At 42.9% G+C, this 25,868-nt stretch overlaps 1 protein-coding gene across 8 annotated transcripts in view; it reads left to right on the top strand.

Annotated features, from left to right (window-relative positions):
* Positions 1–25,868, top strand: part of PRRC2C (proline rich coiled-coil 2C) — a 75,154-nt gene that overhangs the window by 27,681 nt on the left and 21,605 nt on the right. For 5 of the 8 annotated variants that reach the window (XM_040408649.1, XM_040408648.1, XM_040408647.1 and 2 more), the window contains exons 6-26: positions 569–810; positions 1,605–1,684; positions 2,352–2,470; positions 4,711–4,801; positions 6,807–6,963; positions 8,902–8,985; positions 9,850–10,354; positions 11,021–11,289; positions 12,576–12,822; positions 12,964–13,174; positions 14,489–16,786; positions 16,922–17,154; positions 18,909–19,060; positions 20,406–20,739; positions 21,201–21,286; positions 21,395–21,580; positions 23,765–24,016; positions 24,126–24,218; positions 24,316–24,417; positions 25,302–25,560; positions 25,642–25,845. In XM_040408649.1, coding sequence (XP_040264583.1) covers positions 569–810; positions 1,605–1,684; positions 2,352–2,470; positions 4,711–4,801; positions 6,807–6,963; positions 8,902–8,985; positions 9,850–10,354; positions 11,021–11,289; positions 12,576–12,822; positions 12,964–13,174; positions 14,489–16,786; positions 16,922–17,154; positions 18,909–19,060; positions 20,406–20,739; positions 21,201–21,286; positions 21,395–21,580; positions 23,765–24,016; positions 24,126–24,218; positions 24,316–24,417; positions 25,302–25,560; positions 25,642–25,845 — 6,204 coding nt within the window. The remainder of the gene's footprint in view (positions 1–568; positions 811–1,604; positions 1,685–2,351; positions 2,471–4,710; positions 4,802–6,806; positions 6,964–8,901; positions 8,986–9,849; positions 10,355–11,020; positions 11,290–12,575; positions 12,823–12,963; positions 13,175–14,488; positions 16,787–16,921; positions 17,155–18,908; positions 19,061–20,405; positions 20,740–21,200; positions 21,287–21,394; positions 21,581–23,764; positions 24,017–24,125; positions 24,219–24,315; positions 24,418–25,301; positions 25,561–25,641; positions 25,846–25,868) is intronic. The other 3 variants (XM_040408645.1, XM_040408646.1, XM_040408650.1) reach the window with 3 other exon arrangements.

The raw sequence follows: 25,868 nt of genomic DNA, 5'->3' as shown, positions 1-25,868 counted from the left end.
TCCCTACTGTAAAAATACTATGCCTAGCCCATATTGCTCATCTGTTTGGTGAATAATAAGTTACTGTTTCCGATCCGCAAAAAATGGATCAAGTATGGAAAGCATGCGGATATGTTTTGTGCAATAACTGAACAGAAGAGGACTTAAATCAGAGAGAGAAAAACTCTGATGCGGAACAACAGATCCGTGAAAAACGGATCTCACAAATGGAAAGCCAAAACGCCAGTGTGAAAGTAGCCATAGAGCCATAAGAATAGAGAGGCTCCAGAATTGTCACATGGGGAATGCACAAAGCTATTAAAACAGACATGTCAGGAGCGGTGAAAGGTCCTCTTTAAATATGACTAACAGGGTCTCTGTGGCTGATTTGTTCTTTGTACAATTACCCACCGATCTGACTGCCAAGATTACTTAGTAGTTTTCTGTTACTGTTGACCACAGTCCTGGGGTACTTTGGGCCATCAGAAGTGAACAATCCAGCCATTTTGTATCCTTTTGCTTTTGTGATTGTGTCTTTTCTATTTTTCTTAAAAATACTTGATTTTTACTGCATTTTCTGTCTACACAGCTGATGTGGCCAGTTGGCGGGAAGGTGGAGGGAGGAACCTTGGAACACCGCTAGCGCCCTCTGACCAGGAAAATGCCGCTTCGGTTGGAGAGGAAGGATTGTCCCATCCTGCTCTCCCTAGTGCTGCGGATCAGAGCAAGATTGCTGATAAACGTACTGCTGCCCCACAGCCTAAACTGAATGGACAGCAACCCGGCCTACCTCCTCAGTACAGAGGCATGATGCCTCAATTTGCTGGGAATGTAAGTGACTGTCTCTTTAGTAAGGTTTCTGGTTTATTACAATACATTTGAGTGAGGGGAAGATTATTGTAATGGTGTTTGGTCAGTAGTTTAACATTTTTCATTAGGCACAAGTATTTTCTTACTTGGTATATTTACTACATGGATAGCTGTGTACCCAGCAGTAACCACATTTCATTGTGCTGATTATTTTCATTATGCAGTTGTTTTTCAGGGACTTTTGAACTGATCGGTGGCGGTCCAACACCCGACGCTCACAGTAGCACCTTGGCCTTTTCTCTGCTCACCAAGAACAGTGCTGTACATTGTGTAGCGGCTGTGCTTGGGATCGCAGCTCGGCCCTGTTCACATCAATGGGGATGAGCTGCGCCTTGGCCATGAGAGTAATAAATGCCGTTGCTGCGAGCACCTCTGCCTTCTCAAACAGCAGATCGGCGGGGGTCCCGGCTGTTGGATCCACACCGATCAGGTACTGATGACCTATCCACAGGATAAGTCATCAGTTTTAAAATCTTGGAAAACCCTTTTAATTGTTTTTATTAGGTGATTTTAGTACAGTTCTCAGATGTACTTGTGAATTTTTTATTTTATTTTTGTTAAAAAAAAGGACATTAAATATCCAGTCGGTTTATTGTAGTTGAATTCCAGCAGATGGCTTTATTTGTACTATATGTAGCTAGTCTTTATGTAAAGTATGTGACTCCGTTCATGGTTACTACTTTCATGGCAGTCATGCTGGCAAATAAAGAAAAACGTGTATACTGATTTTTCCTGAATTGACCTTTTTTCACCAGATGTTCCCTTCCTATCCTCGACTTCCGTTCCCCCCTGTGCAAGGACAAACTAAATATCCTCCACAATCAGAGACCAACAGGTAATATGACCGTTTTACTGCTGTGATGTATGTATGATCTATGTTGTAGGTGAGCAAATTTAAAGTGCATCTTACCTTTTTTATACAATAGATTATTTTTGTCATTCAATTATATTTTTTCATGTGTTGGACCCCTACCAATCAAATACTGATGACCTATGAAAAGCCAAAAAAACACTGTTAAAAACTTCAGCTGGGGAGCTGTCTAAAATGAAGGAAAACCCCTTACTCACCTTTTTAATGTCATGCTGCTCTTGCACCATGGTCCACTCCTATTCACTGAGGTCTGTACTGATCTCGCATCAATGGCCTCATGTCCTTGACTCCTATGACAGCTGCCATTCACCGGCCTCATCGGTTACAAGCCATTCATGCACATGACTGCTGAGGTCAGTGAATAGCAGCAGCAGCAATCACGTGAATGATTGACCTGACACTATTGGAGGTAACCGAACAGTGGCATTCGAGCGGTTGGATATTTAAAAGGCAACTTTAAAAATAAAAAATAAAAAAAAATTATATAGCCCACTGCTCTGTGCCAAGTTTTTAAAAATCTCAAAGACCGCTTTAATTCTAGTACTCTGACTCGAGATGCTTTCTAAACCAGATATCAAATGTCATTGGGCATTTGGAAGATTTATTTATTTATATGATTTGATGTTTTCAGACAGCCTCGACGACCACAAGCCTGGGCTGCAGAGGGCATTGAACGCCCCTCCATTATTAGTGCTAGTGAACTAAAAGAGCTGGATAATCTGGACACAGAAGCAGATGAAGGCTGGGCAGGTACTTATTTTATTTTGAGTAAATCATTGTGACATTTTATCCTCTGGGGTATCTTACATTTATAACGTGAGTGTTCACAGAAACATTAATTCACAATTTAGGCAACTTTTTGTTTTTTGAGACATCCAGTTTTCAAATAGTGGTCTCTTCTGGTCCATCGTAGCTTGAATGGGTGCTCAATGGGTACCTTTTCTTCAGAACATGCATGCGATTGGACATTGATGTCATCTAATCACTGATGACAAATTTATTTATTTTTATTTATTTTTTGCACTTATGTAGCGCTTGTGACTATATTCCGCAGCGCTTTACAGACATTAGCATCACACTGTCCCCAATGGGGCTCACAATCTAAGGTCCCTATCACTATGTCTTGGAGTGTGGGAGGAAACCGCAGAACCCGGAGGAAACCCACTCAAACACGGGGAGAACATACAAACTCCATGCAGATGTTGTCCTTGGTCTGATTCGAACCTAGGACCCCAGTGCTGCAAGGCGCCAGTGCTAACCACTGAGCCACCGTGCTGCCCGTATCAGGCCAACAAGCAGTCACTGGAGGACATTTACATTCATGTATAATGCACCCTTTCAGAACCAACTACCAGTATTCTATCGTTAGTTACAACATGCTGTCATCAAAAGGATATTCCTTTCTGGATCATTAATGGCATATTGCTAAAACATCAGTGCAGGATCGACCTCATTGACACGCCCCTTTTTACAGATTGCCGTTTCTAGAGTCCACGGAGGTGAATATACAATGTATTTCTTGTAAAGCTCCTTAAAGGGGTTGTCTCATCATAAACAATGGGGCATATCGCTAGGATATGCTCCCATTGTCTTATAGTATGCTGAAGCAAATTGTATAGCTGCAGGTAGGGATGAGAAAAGGGAGATTTGGATCTTGGCTCTGAAGTCGCTTCGATCCAAACTTTGTTTTAAAGCTGTACAGAGATCCATCTCCATACAGCATTAAAATGTATGGGCTCCGGCGAGGCGAAAGGAGTTATTACTGAACTCTTTCAAGACTTCGGTGAATAACTTCGACGTTTGATTTATTAACTTGAAAACCATTTTAAAACAGTACTCCGAAGTCTGTACCTCTGTAAATAGTACCTCGGTACTGAAGCCGACTCTGGAACCAAGTTTTGAAATGGTTTTGAAGTTGAAAAATCAAGTCCCGCATTTATACATGATTCAGTGATAACTGCTTTGCCTCACCGGAGCCCATATATTTCAATGCTATACAGAGACTGATCTATGTACAGCATTACAATGAAGTTTGGAGCGAAGTGACTTTGGATATAGGATCCCAAGCTTGCTTTGCACATCCCTAGCTGCAGGGCTCTAACTAAGAATGGCATCCACCATTTGTTACAGTAGCATAAAAGTTGGACCTAATCTTTATGGGCTATCAATTTTAAAGCGAGTCTGACAAGTTTTGACCATGCTAAACTGTTAACAGCACTATGAAGGGATATTTTCCCATCAGGAGTAGTGTGCATGTGAAGTTTTATTCTGCTGTATATAGAGCAATACAATAAAAAGAGCACTTTAAAGTGAAGCTCCAGTGCAGTAGCAGAATCTGGCAGAATAACCCTGACTCCCCATCCCCTATTCAGTGCTGTTAACAGTATGGCATGGTATAAAGCACTGGCACTTTAAATGGTCTAGTTTTCTCATATTGATGACCTATCCTCTGGAAATGTCATGAATATCAGATCTGCAAACGTCTGACTCCTGGCAACTCCGCTGATCAGCTGTTTCTCTTTACTGTTCACAAGGGGGGTGCTGGAAGTCGGACCCCCACCTATCTGATAGGTCCTCAATATGAGAAAACTGGACAACCCCTTTAATGTGGTTGCACATCCTGTTGTCACTTTTGCAAAAATGGTCTGCGGTGTTAAGGGGCGAGGTGCTGTAGAGGTCACTGTCATGGGGGATACTGTATCTTTTAACGAAACACACAAACATTAAGTGAAATAGATAAAATATACTCGTGCGAAGCCGGGTCCTTCTGCTAGTTAAAAATACAAAGGGCCTTAATAAAGTATGTTTAAAAAAAGTGTTTATTATGGCATTAGGGACACCTTAACAAAAATATAATCAAAAGTTGTTACTCTTTAAAGGCTCCAGGAAGGCAGGGGGGTTTAAAAAAGAAAGAGAAAAAAGAAAATTGCTTTTAGGAAGGGGGTTAATGAGACATGTGATACATATTTTTTTTTTTTTATCATTTGCAGGGGAACAGAGTGAAGTAGATTACACAGAGCAACTTAACTTCAGTGACGATGATGAGCAATCTCCTGGTCAGAAAGATAAATCGGAAAGCCGGTAATCCTCCTCTGTTTCTTATCTTTTATTCATGTATCCGCTGTAAAACTGTTTATGATCATGTAATGTACTTGTCTGACTTGCAGACCTTTTTTGTATTTTTTTTTTTCTTCATTTGTTTGTATTTATCCCTTTTTTGTACTTTGAATTAAAATCTTGCTTTTGTACTCTTCACGCGTTCTCCCCTGTATTTTATTTTGGTCACGCTAACCACATGAGGGTTGACTACTGTCCCTACTGCTCCGCTCAGTTCTGACGATGGCAGCTCAATCTCCATTAGCAATGGAAATGTACAGTATGTAAGCTATAGCTTGCTGCGGTCACATATCAACTGCATTGTGACTAAACAGAGTACAGTTCAGCGCAGGTTGGAGCTACATGTATGAGCTACTCAATGGTTACATTTATTATTCTTGACTAGAATCTATAGGTTTATTAGAAATGTATTACCTATCAAGATATAATAAATTGGCCCGGTGTTAAAAATAAAAAAAATTAAAAAAATTGGTGTAACATAAATTGTTGCACCTACACGCAGTTAAACCATGGGGTCTTGGTTTTGCTATGTACAGTGTCTTTCCACACACACAGCTTGCCTACAGAGTGAAGCACTGGGGTCCAAGTCTTGATTTAAAAAAAATATATTCATTTTCTTATAACTTTACTGCAGTAACTATTAGTTATGTGAAATGGTTGCACAAAAGTGAAGTACATTTCCTTAAATTTCATAATTGAAGGCCAAACCTGTGAATGTACCAGCCTGCGCGCACGACGTCTGTTCTTGTACAACATCTTGGCCTTGCTGCTTCGAACTGTGAAAGTGGTTTTCCAGAACTTTTAGATATTGATGGCCTATCCATCGATGTCAGATTGGCAGGGGTCCGACCTGCATCCTCGCCTATGAGCTTTGCAGGAGGTAGCGTCTGCGCAGCAACTACACAGTTCTTGAAGAAAGGGGTGCAATGGTCAAGTTGGCTTTTCACTCTTGGTTACAGATGTTTGCCGAATCAGCTGGATAACTCCATTAGACCTTTTTTGATGTAGGCGTATTTAGCGGTCCATGTTTGACGCCCACAACCCTCCCTGTTGCCACTAGACGATGAGGGCTGTGCTTTAGTGAGAATCTATTGTGCCTGTAGTTCATACCATTTTATGCATAGGTAACTGCTTTGGTGTTAAACCATCTAAACACTGCCGTTTCCAACGTTGAAGGAGCTGCAGAATATATATTAACAGTGTTTAGACAATGTTCAACGAGTTGCCTTCAGCTGCCAAGCGCATGACATCTGTGTTGGCCCCATGTTCATATGTGACCACATTGCTGCGAATATATTCAAATGAGCCTCTAGGAGCAATGGAGGCGTTGCTGTTACACCTAGAGGCTCTGCTCTCTCCGCAACTGCCGCTCCCTCTCCAGGGGCAGGCATGATATTTTCAGAGAGGCTCATTTGCATATATTAAAACATGATTGTTTTCAGCAATGCGGGCACATATGAACATGGGACCAACACGGATCCTTCAGCTGCCTAGCGCACATGTAACGAGTCAGCCAGTGTCATAGGTACAGATCTGCTGACATAGACACTAAGTTCTTCAGTGTTTAATTGAAATCAATAGGGGTGTATGTATATGTATGTGTATATATATATATATATATATATATATATATATATATATATATATATATATATATATATATATATATATATTTCTCATTCTATATACATTACACATTCTCTGGTATCAAGTCTACATCTATATCTACATGCTTTTTATCTTGAATAGTGCTAGTTGTGTATGTGTGTCAGCTTTCCGTTGGTGTTGGTTCAGATCCACAGCTTGCCCATACACACACACACATACTGGTTACACATCCAACAGTCGCTCTGATTTCTATTCTGACCAATGGAACGTGAACATCTTAAACGGCTTCTTATATTTGTCCAGACTTTAATGTTTTCAATAAATATTAATATTAAAACATTTGTGAAACTTTTGTACTTAGGGACGACCGCATCTCAAAAACAGAGCAGGTTCCATCAAAATCTAATGATAATACAGAAACCTCCAAAGAAATAGAAGAGCGGTCTGCCAGTACTTCTTCACAAGCACCTACCGGGCAGAAATCTCTCCTTGGGAAGGGTCCACCTCCTGATACACAGGTAGGTTGGATTGTGCGTTCGTGTTATAAAATGTGTTGTAAATTGGCGGTGGCTAATTACTGCTTTTATGTAGGTTATTTATTGTGCCATATAATGCACACTTATGAGCAATGCCTGCTAATTCTGTCTTCACTATAGCCTAAAGGGGATGTCTTGGCCTTGAAAAAATGGGAATGGTTGGGCGCGTTGTGAATTGGAGGGGGGGGGGGGACAAACATCCGGTCTCGTTACCGTGGCACATGTCCATGCCTCTTGTGCTACACCTGGCCGGAAATGTCATGTGCCAATCAGTGGTGACATGTGCAGACACGGCACGTGACCACTGAGTAGCGGATGGCGGGTAGCAGGAAGTTGGGTTGGCAGATCACACGTCCCCTTCCTCTTACGGATGGCGGGTAGCAGGAATTTGGGTTGGCAGATCACGTGTCATCGTCGTTCCCCCCCCTCCCCCCACACACACACACCATGCCGTCCCCAATTTTTTTCTTCAGAGCCCAACAACCCCTAATCTTCATAGAAACTCCTCTTCCCAGTAATGTCAGCCGTCTAAAGGGTTCTTAACCCTAATATGTTGAGACTTCCTTTTCTGTAGCAATCATCAGTAGTCCTCTGATATCTGACATCACAGGCAGGAGTACAATGAAAGATACCACCTCTGTTTTATAGACACAGGATCCACCATTCATAATAGGCAATGGTTGCAGCTTATCTACTCCCTCCCTGTACAATGACCTCTGCTCAGGTCACAGAGCTTTCCCATAGAAGTCAGTGAGGTCAGCTCCAGACTATTGTGTCTATGGCCCAGCAGTAAAGCATGTCTCTGAATGCTAGAAGGCTTCTCACATAATCATGTGGAAATGGAATAAAAAAAACGTAAAAATTTAAAACCGAGAAAAAGAATGTAACTGATATCTATTTTGGAGGAAAAGTATGGGTGACGCATTACAATTTTATACAATATTCGCCTGAAGGTTTAAAAAACTGAAAGGCTCTGTTTTTGTAGGTGACACTAGGAAGGGTCACATGGGTTGGCTGACATCTGGGACATTATTTGTGACCAGCTGAGGACCATTAGTCTTAAACTGGACAGGCTGCCTTATCCTTACAAATCCCTTTTGTGGTGGCTGCAGCCCTGACAACAGATGGAGGAGTATTATGAAGAGTGATTGACAGGTCGACACCACCTATTGTCGTCCAGATTTCTGGAAAGGTGGACTGTTATTATCTCTGCTGCTTTTTTGAGAGAATGATCAGCCAGGCCTAGAATATGTATTTTCATTTCTAGTTAAAAACCACATATAATCAGTATTTTCCCATCACAATATGGCCGCTAGACTAACACTATTTCTAGACCAGTGTATATGTAAGAACCTGGACACAATGCATGTATCTTTTTAAAAGGCACTTTCATGCAGCCCTGGCCCCATAGAGGTGAATGAGGCTTGTGTGAAGAACTGAAGGCATCCGGGTGCGATACGGTTTTTACGTCTTTTAAAGTTATAAACACTTTATTTTTATTTATTTTTTTCAGATCATTTTTATTAAAGGTTTTACATACAGCCAATTATTCAGATTAACCGTACATTATATGACTATAGGATATCAATACAGTTAAATCAATCATACTTTATCCAAATCAGCACGTCAATTACACTGCATCAAATAAACCTTTATTAAATCTCCCTGTCCCCCCCAACTCCCTCCCCACCTCCCGCTCTCCGTTTGGTCATCTCCCTCGATATGGACAAAAATGCTCCAATTCTCTTACATCTTACCTTCCAAATCCCCTTAGGACCATTCCATTCCAAATATGCATCAATCTCTGAGACTTCCCCCCAGGTCCAGCCAGCCACACCTGCCATTGCTTCTTACATTTCTGTACAGTGCCTCTTTTAATATAGATGCCACTCTTTTTTTTACACTTTTCTCATGTTACAGGATAGACGCCAAATGCCTCCATCCTTACTATCTCTTGATAAGAATATTCCACCTCTATTGCAACCAAAAAATGCTCCTCCGCAGGTATGGCTTGGGGTCTTTTCTAATTGAGCAGCGTTAATGGGGTATAAGGGTTGTATTTAACTTGCGCTTTATATATTTTAATTAGTGTTGAGCGAATCAAGCTTCGCTTGTTTCTATCTGCAGCCCTGAAGTGCTATCGGTACAGGAGGGAGGTGTTATGTGACTGACAGCTGTCTCTGTATGCACACAATGCTGTCAGTCACTGATAACGCCTACCTCCTGTACCGATGCTGTTCACAGAAGGTAGAAAAAGCTGAGAGATAAATGTATAAATTACAACTTTTACTGAATCTTTTCCCACAAATATGTACATGAATCCGCTCAGCTTCTCCTGCCCTATAACATAATGCTTTCAGATTGCATTGCATTTTTTGGTGACAGGTCCTCTTTAATGCGGTCTCTGTACAGCATTTAAAGGTTTTGGCTCTGTGGAGCCAAACTTCATTTCACCCGAAGTCGTGTGTTTTTAAAAACATTTAAAATTAGGAAACCGAAGTCGGGTTAGGTACCGACTGGTATCTCTGTACCAAACCTGACTTTGGATTCCTAATTCTAAATGTTTTTATAGATGCAGAAATGAATACCGCATTAATTCACCAAAGTCTCGCTGTGGCAATACATTTTAATGCTGTACGGACACGGGTCTCAGCATTAAAACTGAAGTGTATGAACGAATCGACTTTGGATCTCTGATCCGAAGCTCGATTTCCTGAAGCCTAACTTTAATCCGAATGACGACCTAGGTCACGGATGCCATGTCTGGTCTTGTTTTCTTCTACAGTTTCACTTTTAGATTTATAGAAACGAAGTACTTTTACAGAGTATGATACCTATGTGCCAATCAATTTTCTTTCAATGTTGTAGCATCCGTCTCAAAGTCGCCCTGGCGCACCGTCAAGACCAGCACCTTTGCAGTCTCGTCCCAGTGAGGATGAGATGTGGAAGCAAAGACGGAAACAACAAGCTGAAGTTTCTGCTTCTGTAGAACGAGCCCGTAAAAGACGCGAGGAAGAGGAACGGCGAATGGAGGAGCAAAGGAAAGCTGCTTGTGCAGAAAAGTTAAAGCGCTTGAATGAGAAGTTCGCTCCTGCTACAGCAGCCACATCTCCTGAGATACCTGCATCAGACAAACCACTTGAGGAGAAGCCAGTGATTGAGGAGTCCACTCCAGAGCCCTCTGTCCCTCAGGAGGAAGAGGATGTCACTGTTCATGAAGAGCCTGTAAAAGAGAAGGAACCAGAGAGGCCAGAAAAGCCAGAGACTCCAGTACACCATGAAGAAAAGGAAGATGTGATCCCAGAGTCTGATACTGAACCACCAGGGGAAAGTGAAAGTGCCAGTGTTTCAGAAGACAAGACTTCTGAGCTAGGTAGGAAATGTGTCGTAGACTAATACAAGGGGGAAAAGGACATGATTCATCAATAACTCAATTAAGGAACACAGCCTAGAAATGAGTGATAAAAGTAACACTAGATAAAGCTCAATTTGCAGGGTTTCCTGTGTGTGTCAGAAATCTTGCTCAGAACATGGTTAATTCCTGCTGATCCATTTTATTTTATTTTTTTTCCAACTAAGTCTTCGTACACATCTCCAGTGAACATATGACTGAGAAAAGCCTGACAAAGTTCACTGCATCCAGCATCGCCAGGTTCTACAGTTCACTGCCAGATCCCCATTGTCTACAATGGGGTCTGATGGTGATCTGGCTGCTTTCTGGCATAAATGCAGTGATATCCAACTGCAACTGTGAACGTAGCCTATGGGCATAGCCAAGAGCGTGGGTCTTGTTGATTGTTGTATCTTACTCCTAATAGGATGTGAGTGGGGGGCGCTTACTAAGGCCGGTTGTTTCACAGTCAGACACAGGTTTATGTGATGGTGGTGGGTGGCATTCTCAGCCTTAATTTGCAACATGAGAACAAAAATAAAATCGAGACAAGTATGAGTAGAGACGAATTGCAAAAGGGCAATCACTACAGGTGAAGCCCTTTTATTCCAATTAAACATGGCAATGTATGTTTTTTTTGTTTTCCAGTAGTGGCAGAAGAACCACCATTTGCAAGGAAGGATAGTCTTTCAAGTGACAGAGCGGACACCCCTCCAACCATACCGGTCCAGCTGCCAGCACCAGTTCTTCCGCCACCTTCAATGTCTAATCTTCCACCTTCTCCATCACCAGCTTCAGCCCCTGTGATGCCACACGAGAGTGAATCTGAAAGTGGAACACAAACACGTCCACCACTTTCTTCTGGATACTCTAAACAGTTTCAAAAATCTCTGCCTCCACGATTTCAGAGACAGCAGGTACAGTTCTCTACATGTTTATGCAGGTTTTGCAAAGTAGCTCTAGAAAGCTGGATCTGTGTGCTTTGTAGCCCACTTACATTGACAGTGGCTGTCAGTCTATCATGCCATGTCTGCTTTATTTGTGAGAGATGACGAGCTGTAGACTAAAGTGCATGTTGTGGCCTGCCTTCTCCCGAATGAAGGTAGTGGGACCTAAAAGGCATCAAGAGCTCAGTCGGTTCTATGTTCATTCTGTGAGAGGGGAGCACAGATGAGAACATCAAATATGACATGTTACATGGGATGTATGCGTTAGTATTAGGGATCGACCGATATTGATTTTTTTAGGGCCGATACCGATAATTTGTGAACTTTCAGGCCGATAGCCGATAATTTATACCGATATTCTGTGAAATTTCATTTTTGAAAAAAAAAAAAAAAATCCTACACACATCTGCTGAAAATGAATATTTTTATTGTTAATATGTAGTTGTTTTTTTTTTGTAAATCTTTCTTTATTTATACTTAATATTTTGGTTATTTTTTACTAACTTTTAACCCCCTTAGGGACTAGAACCCTTGTCCTATTCACCCTGATAGATCTCTATCAGGGTGAATAGGATCTCACACTGTCCCTGCTGCTCTGTGTTTTGTGCACACAGCAGCATGGAGCTGAACATGGCAGCCAGGGCTTCAATAGCGTCCTGGCTGCCATGGTAACTGATCGGAGCCCCAGGCTTCCATTGCTGGGGCTCCGATCGGAGGAGGGGGGGAGAGGGGACCCTGTGGCCACTGCCACCAATGATTAAAACTGGGGGGCTTGGGTGGGGGGCGCACTGCGCCACCAATGTTTTTAATATGGGGGTGGGGGGCGAATGAATGAGTAAGTCAACATCATTGGTGGCGCAGTGGCCACAGCCCCTCCCCTCCTCTTGTCTTCTCTCCTCTCATTGGCGGCAGCAGCATCACAGGGGGAGGGAGACACTGCTTCCTTCTCCCCTGTGCTGCTGAGGGAACACAGAGCGCTGAGAGCAGCGCGATCTGTGTTCCCCATACGTTATCGGAATATCGGCAAAATAGATGCCGATACTGTCAATCCTGAATATCGGCCGATAATATCGGTAAAACCGATAATCTGTCGATCCCTGGTTAGTATATCTTGTGTCTGAAGATCTGATTTGCGAGGAGTCTAAATTACCCTGAATAGCCATTGGTGAACAAAATTAATCCCAAAATTATTGGTTTCAGTCAAGCCTTCACTTTTCAGCGGAGTAATTAGTTTGCTGCTTATTTTATTTTCTCAGGAACAGATGAAACAGCAGCAGTGGCAGCAACAGCAGCAAGGTGTGCTATCCCAGCCAGCCCAGTCCCAACCTTCTAGCAGCCCTGTCCCTCCACCACAACACAGGCCTCTGTACCAGCCTATTGGACCACATCCTCAACATTTGGCTTCCATGGCCTTTGATCCTCGCTGGTTAATGATGCAACCTTATATGGATCCTCGAATGATGTCTGGAAGGCCGGCAATGGACATTCCACCGATGCATCCTGGTATATTTGTTTGACTTCTGTGTTTTGATCACTGGGGTTTCTCTCTGGTCACTTTAATACTGAATTAACATTATGCATAACTTTCCTGTTACCATCAGGATTGTACTAAGATTATATACATTTTGTTTTTTGATTATACAGGGATGATACCAACCAAACCCCTAATGAGACGTGAGCAAATTGAACCTTCAACTGCTTCTGAACCGTATGAACATATGACTCGATCCGTTAGAGACCACGGTGTTCCAATATCTGAGCCTCGCATGATGTGGGGAGCAGAGCCCTACCCGCACCCAGACAGTCCACAGGTTTCTTCCTCTACTAAAGAATCAGAAGAGCCTGAAGATTACCGGTAGGGTTTGTCAAGTTGCGGCCTTAATCAAACAGTATAGGGACGTATTCACACGTGGCAGAAGTGTCTTTGTCTGACTTTCATTCATCTGAATAAGGTGGTTTTGATTTCAGGAACATACATTCTTACAAACCTCACTCAGATGTAAATATGCTAGAGCTGTAGAGTTTGTGCCAGAAATACTGTTAGAATTGCATGAAAAGTTGCTGGAAGGGCAAACCTGTTAGGTGTCTTTCAAATGAAGATGAGCTTTAAAGGGGTTTTCACTTGGATATGCCACCAATGTCACACATAGGTGTGGCTACCGCCTTTTAAGACCCGCATCTGTCTCTAAAACGGAACCCGCAAAATGAATGGAGAACAGCCGCTTGTGTGTGATCGCCCTCCGTTTCTATAGGAGTTTTGAAAATAGCAAAGAGCTGGCTAGGCTTTTTCTGGCAGCCCTATAGAGGTGAACAGAGCACTAGCCGGGCTTGTGCAGTGCGCCTTCTATTCATTTCTATGGGACTTTCAAAAATAGCCAAGCCAGCGCTTTTGGACCTGCACTTATTTGATATTGGTGGCATATTGTAGCCATTTACCACCAATGTCTGAGCTGGCACAAACCCTTTAAAGGGAACCGGTCACCGGGATTTGGTGTATAGAGCTGAGGACATGGGTTGCTAGATGGCCACTAGCACATCCACAATACCCAGTCCCCATAGCCCTGTGTGCTTTTATTGTGTAAAAAATATTATTTGATACATATGCAAATTAACCTGAGATGAGTCCTGCCCCTGACTCATCTCACATGCAGGACTTATCTCAGGTTGATTTGCATATGTATCAAATCAGGTTTTTTTACACAATAAAAGCGCACAGAGCTATGGGGACTGGGTATTGCGGATGTGCTAGCGGCCATCTAGCAACCCATGTCCTCAGCTCTATACATCAAATCCTGGTGACAGGTTCTCTTTAAGTAACCATAAAATCATCGTATAAAGAATTTTTTATTTTTTGTGAAGATTGTGTTCACAAGTTAAATACATAAAAAAAACTGGTATTAAATAGTTTACACTTGCAAGATTTTCATGCACAGTGTGCTAATAGGGAGCAACTAGTGTGAGCTAAATGTTGGGTCTGTTGTGCTTTATTGAAATACCAATAAAAATTATTTACTCTAAATGTTGGGTATTAATAGCTTTTTAGGGTTTGCCGTTTTCTTTCCAAGTAGGGAATTTTTGGGTAACACTAATGCAATTTTGGAATACTGAAACATTTGTTTAGATTTACATTTTGTATATCTATATTTACTGTGATGTTTGTTTTACTAAGGTCTGAAACGCCACTGGACCAAGATGTTATCACTGAAAACTACTCACTGGAGCATAGTCCATTTGACCCTCAGCCCAAAACGGATTTCTTTTCAAGAACTCGAGAGCCAGATCTTCACAGTGTATCTATAAGGCATACAGAACCTAATCAACTACCTCAAGCGGAAGAGAAAGACACAGTAATATCGGCATATGAACCAACAGAGAAGCAAGCTCCTACTGATGAAGCATCTCACATTGATATTCAACCTATGTTAACCAGGACTTTATCTAGTGAGTCTGCTCACACTCAGAAGCAAGAAGAGAGGAGGGTAGATACAGTACAGATGAATGCTAAAGTATCTGTTAGGCCGCCTGAAACTACAAAAGAAACCACAGACGAAAAACAAAGAAAAGAGAGTTTTCAGAGTTCTAAGCCACTAGATATATCAAAAATAGAAAAACCTTTCAAACCTAAGTCTGAAACAAGATGGGGCCCGAGACCAGGATCCCGAAGCCGAGAAGAAGGTATGGATAGACCAGTCAGGCGATCTGGTCCCATTAAAAAGCCTATTCTTCGTGATATGAAAGAGGAGCGTGAAATGAGAAAAGAAAAGGAAGAGGAGAAGACTGGACATGAAAAACCTATGAAGCCAGAGAAAGTTGAAAAGAAAACCCTATCACAGCAGCAAGTGCCAAGTTCGGTGTCTACAATACATAAAGCTGAGCAAGATAAACCTTCACCTGACGCTGCTACTCTTCCTAAAGTGTCAAATACCAGCACATTACATGCAGAAAAGTCATTGGAAAACACTTTAGATTCGATACCTAAGCCCGTTGCCCAACCAACTGCAACTACACAGCCAAATAAGGAGGATAAAATAGTGCGTCCGGTTAGCAAGGAAAATAAAGAACTTCCACCCGAAAAGCCTAAACCAGATGCTAAACCTCCATTAGCATCTCAGCCCCCACATGCAACGGTCCCACATAGAAGGGACTCAATTTATCCACCAAGAGCTTACAGGAGAGAGGCTAGAGACAGAGACTGGTTTCCTGATCAGGGGTATAGAGGTCGAGGCAGGGGAGAGTATTATTCCAGGGGAAGGAGCTATAGGGGTTCCTATGGAGGTAGGGGACGGGGAGGTAGAGGACAAAACAGAGAATATCCACATTACAGAGATTCTAAGCCCCGTTCTGAACCAGGTCCTCCTGGAGCAGCAAGGCGTAGGGATGAAAGTGAGACGCGTAGTGAAAGCTCAGATTTTGAGGTCTTGCCCAAAAGGAGAAGACAACATGGTTCTGAAACAGACTCTGATAGTGAAGTTCATGAAAGCGCAAGTGACACTCCTCTTTCGGATAAGGAGACTTCCAGTAGAAGCAAATCTCGTAGAGATGAGCGCACTGATATTAAAAGAGCACCTAAATCTGTTTCTGCTTTGAAGGCAGAAGCTGGAACTTCAAGGGCAGAAGTCAGACCACCAGAAAGACACTTCCCTAGAGAAGATGACATGCGAACAAAGCCTGGCTTCTTGCCAAAGGGTGAGCCATCTCGTAGAGGAAGAGGAGCTGGAAGTTTCCGTCGTGGTGGCAGGGAACCCGGCATTCGTCCAACACGCCCTCCTCCACCACGAAGATCCAATTACAGAGACAATCAGTGGATTCCACGACAGCAGGATTTAAGACCACCACCACCTCCACGAATGGATGAAAGTGAAAACAGACATCAGGAGCACCACACATTACCCTCCGGTGATAAGAGACCACTTATTAAGTTTGAGCGCAAGTTTGACCCCTCAAGGGACAGACCAAGGAGGCAAAGGCCCACAAGACCGCCGAGACAGGATAAGCCACCACGATTTAGACGGTTAAAAGAAAGAGAGAGAGAAGATGCTGGCAAACCAGTAGAAGTTAGTGGAACTGCTAATCAAGCAGTGCCAGCTTCAAATACTGTCCATGAACTCCCATCAGACTTTTCAGGCAACAAGACTCCAGACTTGTCTAATCATAATTCTTCTGATCAGGCCAATGAAGAATGGGAAACCGCTTCTGAAAGTAGTGACTTTAATGAACGAAGGGAGAGGGATGAGCGCAAAGCAGCATCAGCTAGAATCCAGTCACCTGTTCCTAGTAAAACAACTGATGGTTTGACACAATCGCCACCCAAGCGTGAAAGTGCAAAAAGAAGTTTCTCCAGTCAGAGACCTGGCATGGATCGCCAGAATCGTCGTGGCAATAGTGGTGCTCCAAAACCCGGCAGGCACTACTCTGGTCCCAGAGGCGAAAGACGAAGTGCAACATCATTACAAAGGGGGAAAAGAGGGTGAGACATTTGCTGTAGCTTCTGTTATGTTGATGGCGCTAGTGTGCTTTTCTTTTATACTGTGGTGTTCTGTTGCTGATTTGTTTCTAAATGCATTTACATTTCTTTCTTTTTTTTTTTCTCTTGTACTATCAGGACATTTGATGAACAGGCTTCAGGATTAAACGCAGTAGAGTCTGGTGGAAGCAGCAATGCTCATCATCACTATCACAACTATCACCCACATTCTGAAGATGGCAGTACTTCAGCCCAATCAAAAGCCACCAAGGATGTTCCTGGCAAGAAGAAAGAAGAGCCTAAGCTAGTTGTGAAGAAGCCTAAAGAGAAAGTAGATGCCTTGTCACAGTTTGACCTAAACAACTATGCCAGTACGCTTTTTATTTTATTTATTTTTTTAGTATATTTATATTGGCATTCTTTACTTCGCATTGTTTTTCCAAAATAAGGTGGTATTTTATATTTAACTGATTCACTGATAACTTTAACTATTTGACCTGAGACTTCTTTCGTTATTCAGCACAAATGACATCTGCAGTTTGCAGGTTAATTAATATAAACTGGCCATACCTATAAGATCATTGTCCCTGATAGGGTTGCACCCGGTATCGAATTATCGATACCCAATAGATACCTTTGTACTGGTATCGATTCGATACCGGCATTTGCCATTTACCTATACTAGGCTGCACTATTGCACAGCCTAGTATCAGAGAACATGGAGCGCGCTGAAAGCAGTACAGGGGAGAAGGAGTCTCTTCCCCCCCTCTGTGCCGCTGCCACCAATGAGAGGAGAGGGGAGGGGCTGTGGCCACTGCACCACCAATGATTTTAAACCATTAATACAAATACAGGAGGCGGGTGCAGGCGACAGAATCGCATAGCCAGCACTCGACCTCTATGGCAGGGAGCTACGATCAGCTGCAGTTAACCCCTTAGATGCGTCACCTGAGCCATGTGATTCTGCCGCCGGCACCCGCGTCCTGTATTTGTATTAATGGTTTAAAAACATTGGTTGCGCAGGGGTGCCCCCCCCCCCCCCCCAAAAGTATTAAATTATTGGTGGCACAGTGCGCCCACCCCAACACCCCCCCCCCCCCCCCCAGTATTAAATCATTGGTGGCGCAGTGCACCCCGCCCAAACCCCCCAGCATTAAATCATTGGTGGCGCAGTGCGCACCCCCCAACCCCCCCAGTATTAAATAATTGGTGGCAGGTCCCCTCCTTTCCTCCTCATTGGTGGCAGTTGTGATCGGAGTCCTAGCAGTTTAATCGCGGGGCTCCGATTGGTTACCATGGCAGCCAGAACACTACGGAAGCCCTGGCTGCCATGGTAAGCTCCCTGCTGCTGTGTGCACAGAGCAGCAGGGAGAGTGCAAAGTCCTATTCACCCTAATAGAGCTCTATTAAGGTAAATAGGACAAGGGATTAAAAGATCACAGGTTCTAGCCCCTAAGGGGGAAATGGTTGTTATTAAATAAAAAGTAAAACATTTTTTAAAACCACCAAAATATTAAGTAGAAAACACCCCCTTTCTCAATTTTACATATAAAATATACAAACCATAAATAAACATTACATATCGCCAAGTCCCAAACTATTAAAATAATAAATATCTCCTATGCGGTGAACGCTGTAACTGAAAATAAATAAATGCGTGATTCGCCATTTTTTAGTCACCTTGTCCCCCCCAAAAAATAGGATAGGACTGTTCGATTATGGGCCGGACGTTCCATAAAATGCGGAATGCATGTGGCTTTTTTGGTGTTTTATTTTTTTCGAATGGTATCGAGTATTTTTTTATCGTATCAAAATCAAATCAAAATTTTGGTATCGAGACAACCCTAGTCCCTGAAGCCTTTAATTTTGTCCGGAGCTTGTGAACGGAGTGTCCCTACTGTTCTGGTTCTTGGTTTTCAACATGTCGCATCCCTTTGTTCTCAGGGGAGAGATAAGCTCCCACCAGTGGCTTTCTCACCTCTCCTTAGTCCGAACACCTGCATGGTCGGCTGAACTATTGTGAATACGTTACCAAGGAAGCATCAGGTTTAAATAACCATCTTTTACCCTTGAATTAATATACTTAACATGACGGAACCCCTTTAAGTGTTATCTTTGGTCTCAGGTGTTGTGATAATAGATGATCACCCTGAAGTAACTACACTAGAAGACTCTCAGTCCAACCTCAATGATGGTTTCACAGAAGTGGTCTCCAAAAAGCAACAGAAACGTCTGCAGGATGAAGAACGCAGAAAGAAGGAAGAGCAAACGGTACAGGTATAATGTTGACCTAGTTGCCCTGTACAGTACTTCTCATGCAGCACTTTCTGCTACGCTCATACATGAGGTCTACTGCACAATACAGTGTTGTCCGATCACCGATATTTCCATATTAGCATAGATTAGAAATCATCCTGGCCCCCTGATTACTTATTTTTCTCTCATGTCGGGGAAATGAGTGCTGCCTACCATTTTAGGTTGGGTTCACATCTTCGATGCTGTAAAAAAAAGTATAACAGCAGCCCCCGCGGGGGCCCGTTGATTGGAAAGGGATCTACTAGGTTTCAGTTATGAATTGCTGTATTCTGTTGGACAAATGACGACTGCATGCACTTTTTCTTTCCTATTTTTAGCCGTAGTCAGCAATTGAGGCTCCTAATGGACCTCCACTGCAGATTTGAACCTAGCTTTATCATTGCGCCGGGTCAGACAGTAAGTTAAAAAGGGGAGACAAAATAATAAAAAATATATATAAAGAACTCACAATAATACACACCACAATATAGTAAATGCTGAATATATTTCTGAATGCCAATCCGGCCGACAATTCCCTAGCTATTTATTGGCTGAGTGGTCATTTTAGGTTTGTCAGGAGACCATGAAGTAGAGACTGCAGGGAACTCGGAAATGTTAGAATAGCATCATTAAGGTGAACTTTACTTATTTTAAAGGCCTTTTTTTCTTTTTTTTACTTGGCTGGATAATCTCTTAAAGAGGATCCAGAGATTTCAAGTTATACCCTTTCTATAGAATAGTGGATTACTATTAAATCGGTGGGTGTCTGCTGGGATCTCCACTGATCAGAAGGACAAGGGGTACTGCCAGAAATAGCAGAGTGCTATACTCTATCCCTTACATTACCATAGAGATGAATTAAACAGTAGTGCACATGCTGGACCTGCCTCTCCATTAATTGCATTTGTTCTCGCAATCGATGGGGGTGTCAGCAGACAGACCCCTAGCTATCTAGTAGTTATCCGCTATCCCATGGGTAATGGAAAACTTGAAATAGAGCGGCCATTTACAGAGTGTTGACAGCTGCAGATTCTGTGCCAAAAACCACTGGGTGGCCACATGGAAACTGCCTCCCTTTGTTTTCAGTGGACAAAAACATGTCCTTTTCTGGGGCGTGGATTCTGGGCCAAATTCTGCAGGTTTGTACGGGCCTTATTTGCCATAAACAGATAATCATTCAGGGCTTTTCTAACAAGAGACAGACATGGGGCATCTACAGACTGTAGAAAGAATTACCATGCAGAATCCTAATCGAACAGATTTTTATGTAATCATGTTCTACTTAATATCTCGGATTGTTCTTTTGAACGTTGTGTTGCTCTTCTAGGTTTGGAATAAAAAAGGTTCTGGTGAGAAAGGGCGAGGCCAAAACTCTAAGCTTCCACCTCGTTTTGTGAAGAAACAGCAGCAGCAAGCAGCGGCATTACAGGCCCAATCTTCGGGGCTTACCGCTTCTCAAAATGTATCCCCAGCGGTACCTGCAGCAATGCCTTCAAATCAACCTCCGGCACCTGTTCAAACACAGCCAACCACAAATGGGTCAGAATTTTCTGGACCTGTAAAACCACAACCTCCATCACAGCCACCCAGTACTCTGGGAACAGAGCTGTGGGAAAACAAAATGACAGCCCCAAGTGTTCTGAATGACTTGTCCAAGAAATGTAAGTAAAGTTTACTGTATTATGATAGGTCATCAGTATCATATTAGCGGGGGTCCTACTCCAGGCACCCCCACGGATCAGCTGTTTGAAGAGGCATGAGCGCTCCGGCCTCTTCACTGGCGGTGCATGGTGATTACAACTGCTAGTCCCCTTCAGTAGAACAGGTTTCCATGTTCATTATTCCTGCTGATTGTATGTGGCAAAAACACGGGTTAGCCCTATTGGATTACAATGCCACTGATGGGCTGTCATATCTGCTGCAGAGATCGTAGTTTGTCTTCGGCTTTTCTGCCGTGGATTATTTAAATGATCATTCTGACTATGTGGATATAGCCTAAAGGGTTGGAGCCTGGGAATGTAATCAAAGGTGTTAAGCAATTAAATACTACTAATATGAAAGTTGTGTGCAGTTATAACAAAGTATATTAGTATAGATTAATTTCCTACGCCTTTCATTTCAGTGGGACCTATAAATCCTCCTCAGCCGCCATCCTCCAGTGCCTGGAATAAACCTTTAACAGGTTTTGTGTCCGCTACCAATTCCGAGGTACTGTTTAACACACATTATGTGGTGACTGTATGCTTGCTTACAGTGTATATAGAATGTGTTGCTCATCCTAATTTGGAAAATATATTTTTTTTTTTTCTGCTGCAGACATCTAAAAATGGCCAAGATGTCTCTGTTGACTTGACAATAGAAGCTATTCAGTTTGGTGCCCCTGCATCCAGCAGTAGTGACAATGAAGGTACACCGTCCCTCTCTGAAAAAACTGAGTCTCTACCTGAGCCAAAAGAGCAGAGACAAAAGCAGCCGAGAGCTGGGCCGATTAAAACCCAGAAGGTAATGTTAGCGAGTGTACAAGTGGTTTAAAGGGAATCTGTCACCAGGAACCTCAGTATCCATCTGTTTGCATAGACCAGTAGCTGTGTTTCACCTGATTAAAACACTGTTTCTTTGGTTGATCCAAGGCTCCGTTCCTGTTCAAAGGTTTTTCTTTTTTTTTAAGTGTATATAAAATTGGTATTCTAGTAATTTTACTGTCCCCTAGAAAAGGGTCTTCAGTCATTTTTAGCGCTCAGTGAACGCCTCAAAAACAAAACCCAAAGAACCATGGTTTCACCCCACAAAGACTTGTCCTGCTAAATAAAAACACTCTATGTGAATAGAGCAGTAAACCAAAAGGTTACAACTCTTGGAGGGCAGGGACCAAAATGACAATTGGCCTGCTACTTAAAGGGGTTTTCTGAGAGTCTGATGACCTTTCCTCGATATAGATATGGCCTCAATATCAGATCAGCTTCTTTCAAGAGGCAGCGGCACTCCAACGAGCGCTTTAGCCTCTACCTAGGCCAGTGATGTCACGTTTATCAGTCGCTTGGCTTGGGCGCAGCGCAGTTCTATCACGTAAATGAGGCCAAGCTGCAATACAAAGCATAGCCACTATCCAATGTGCTGTGCTTGGTAAACTGCGAGGAGGCCTTTGCGATCACTGGCGTCCTCAAAAAGCTGATTACACTGAAGACCCCTGCCGATCTGTTATTGATGACCTATCCTGAGCATATGACATCAATATCAGGATCTCGGGAAACCCCCTTTAAGGCATTAATGATGTAATTACCACTTCACTGAATAGGACAAACAACAAGGTGGCAAAAAGTTCTTCATTCTTGCCAGTTACTTTTTATTACAGCACTCAACTATAAACCTCACGCAAAGGGACACTTACATCAAAAAATGTTTTGGCACATATTAACAGCATATGCCAATATTCAATGTATTTTTTTTTCTCTGGTGGATGATTTTCTGGATATAATTTTTTTGAAGTCACTGTGTTCCTGTTCCTTGGCTTGGCTCGGCTCTTTTAGATCGTTCTTTGGACTTTTAGCACAGCAAACCGTCTCCCTTGACTTTTATCACTCAATCACTGTAGTCCGAGAGGGAAGGAGGATGAGTGACTCAGTAAGAGCATCTGCTATGGGCATCTTTATGTAGGACTATCAAGAGAAAAAAAAAAGCTGCCATATGTACTGTTATCCAAATTCTACACCTACTATTATACTAACTGTTATCTTTCCCTCATGGCAGCAGTAAATTGACAATGGATCCAGTATCTATATAGATACTTGGGGGCATATTTATTAAGAACTGCATTTTAGACGCCAGTCTTAATAAAGCCCCATAGCTGGCGGTGGATCGACGAAGTTATGAAAAGGGACAGGCTTCTCCATAACTTCGACACATCCAGCGCCAGTTCGAAATGTAGCTTCCGAGATGTCTTACATTTAGACCATTTTCTACGCATAAAATAGGCCTACAAAATGATGAATGAGACGGCCTGCCAGCCCTTCCTTGGACATGCCATGCCCACAATTTTAGGCCTGGCGTGAGCGGGGAAAAGTTGCAGAAAGCGGTGCAATTAACCATTGTGCCGCCATCTGTGCCTGAAATACGCCTAATTTAGTCATAATTCAGAATAGTAAATAACCCCCTTAAGCCTTAGTGAATTGTTTCACTTTAATGAGACCGAGTCCAGAAGACAAAACTTTAGTCTCCATTCGAACTGCTTTTCATCTGTGTACATCCGTTTTGCTGTACACTCTACTGTTTTCGGCTAAGGCTAGCGTTGAAATCTTCATATCCAGCATAGCCAGATACTGCCTTACCACTCCGCAGCCCATTCACTAAAATGAGACTCCTTTTGGATCCGGCTGAATCCCAACCCTACTGCCGGAAACAGACCTGGTCCCATTATAGGCAATAGGGCCTGGTGCTGCTTAGGCTTTTTCCAGCTATGCCCGATATAATGAACTCCGGCAGGCTGTTCCTCTGCTGGAAGATTATAATGCTAGTGTGCAACTAGCCTTATGAAACACATCTCCTCAGTGGAAGGCTCTGTGGAGAGAGACATCTTGATGTGAATTGACCTTAAGTTGGCTGTGTACTGGCTGACCCATGCTATAATACTGTGCTACAAATTTCAGAGAACCTTTAGTAACATGTTCTGTGTAACTCATTTTGTTCTAGATTCAGGATCTTAATTTAGTTCTGAGTAAGGAATATAAGCCAGGACCTATCGGTAAGGAGCGGTCCTTAAAGAACCGCAAAGTAAATGAAGTGCAGCAGTCTGAGCCAGAGACTCAGGAAAAGCAAATTCCAAATACAGTTCACACGCCAGAACCAGTTCCATCAAAGGACAGTAAAGTTATAACAGAAGTGGTTCCGGAAATCACCAGTATGTTGTCGGTATCTGCACCTGAATTTGGAACAAGCACTAAGGTACTAAGCAGATCTTCATATGATTGGAAGCAATGAGAATGTAGATGGATATTGGATGTAATTGGAAATAATTTGAAAATTAAAGTTCGTTTACTTTTCCACTTCTAAGGAAACTGTAACAGACTACACAAGCCTGTCCAACACCCTTCCGAATACTGCATCGACAGGCAGCTCAAAAATGGAGTCTACTTTGGTGCCTAATGTAAGTTTAATAATACACTTTTTCAATTGATTGATATTGCTGTTCCTCCAGTCAGTTTTAATGTCTGAGAACTATGTCTGACTTACTGTTGTTTCAGGTTCCCCTTCCCCACAGTCTCCCCCTATCTCGCCGAGAGACTCTTCAGCAGAGCTCGAGCCTAACACCGGTGTCTCCTGCAACTGTTGACCTGACTCTCAAGGTACATAACATACATATTATGCTACTCATGTTTCTGCTTTGGATTTGAAAGGATAGAATCCGCTTTATGACCGTGTGAAAAATTTCAGCAATTTACCAAAATTTTAACCCAGGTCAAGACCTGGGATGTTGCCCTTCAGAGGGAGCTTTGGGGAAGCTGGCATAGATGGGGCCTGTTATACATTGATTTCTGAATAGTTTTCACAATTTAGAATTCACCTATTTAGATACGTAGCGGACTTATTATGGCCATTAGTAAATGACGGTGAAACCCAGCACCACATCTGTATGTTGCATTCTTTGTGCACTAGTCTTCCATAGCTTGAACAGCAGCATAGATGACTATCCACAATGCCAGGTGTTGGCTTGAGTTGTGTAAAGCAAACTTTTGCCAAACTTGGGAACAATTGAAAACTGCTCTCTGGTAGAGGATTTGCTTATGAATCTGGGCGAGCATTATCATGCTGAAAAATTGCCAGTTTGAAGTCCTGCCTTGAAAGACGTCACATATGGCTGAGGGATGTCTGAACTTAGTGTCAATCGTACCACTACAAGGGGTGACCAACTATCATAGGCAATGGCTCTCCAGATCATCACACCAGCAGTTGGGGCAGTGTGTCGCTTCCTAGCAAAGGCAGGGTTGAAGCGCTTACTACGAGGCATCCATACCCAAACCCGACCATCATCAGATACCCAACAGAACCTGGATTGGTGGCTAAAGATGAAATAGTTCAAGTCCATAGCAGTCCAGGTTTTCTCGTTCACACCACCACTGCAAACAAAGGCAACGGTAGCTGTAATGACAGGACATAATGGGCGCAGTGACACGAATTTTCCTTTCTCACTTTTATCATGATGATTGTTTCTGTGTGTTCTTTTCTACAGATGGAGTCTGCTCGCAAGGCATGGGAGAACTCCCCAAGTGTTGCTGAAAAAGGATCCCCAATTACCCCAGCAGCACCTCCCACCAGCACTTCAGGAGTTGGGGCTTCCTCCAATTCCAACACTGGAGTTGGTAGTGTAACCGCCAATAGTGGAAGTGCTGGGCCTCCTCCACCCAGCAATGTTCCTTATAATTCTTTCTCCAGTGCATCTATGCAACCTATCCCAGTTGCTTCAGTAACACCAACTACTTCCTTGTCAGGTAATTGGGAATTACAAATTACGGTTTTAATGCTTAGTGGTGATTATGTAGATATTGTTTATTAATGCGATTTGTGTCCAGGTGCTGGAACATACACGACTTCATCACTTAGCACAAAAGCTACCACAACCTCGGATCCTCCTAATATCTGCAAAGTGAAGCCCCAGCAGCTCCAGAGCAGCAGCAGTATGCCCTCTGCTAGTCACTTCTCTCAACTCAGCTGCATGCCCTCATTAATGGCCCAGCAGCAAAGTCCACAGGTGTACGTCTCCCAGTCTGCAGCAGGTATGCCATGTCTCTCCATTGTC

Source organism: Bufo bufo, chromosome 9, assembly GCF_905171765.1.
Source record: "Bufo bufo chromosome 9, aBufBuf1.1, whole genome shotgun sequence".
Lineage (NCBI taxonomy): Eukaryota > Metazoa > Chordata > Amphibia > Anura > Bufonidae > Bufo > Bufo bufo.
Note: the sequence above shows the minus strand (reverse complement) of the source record. Positions and strands in the feature narration are given on the sequence as shown.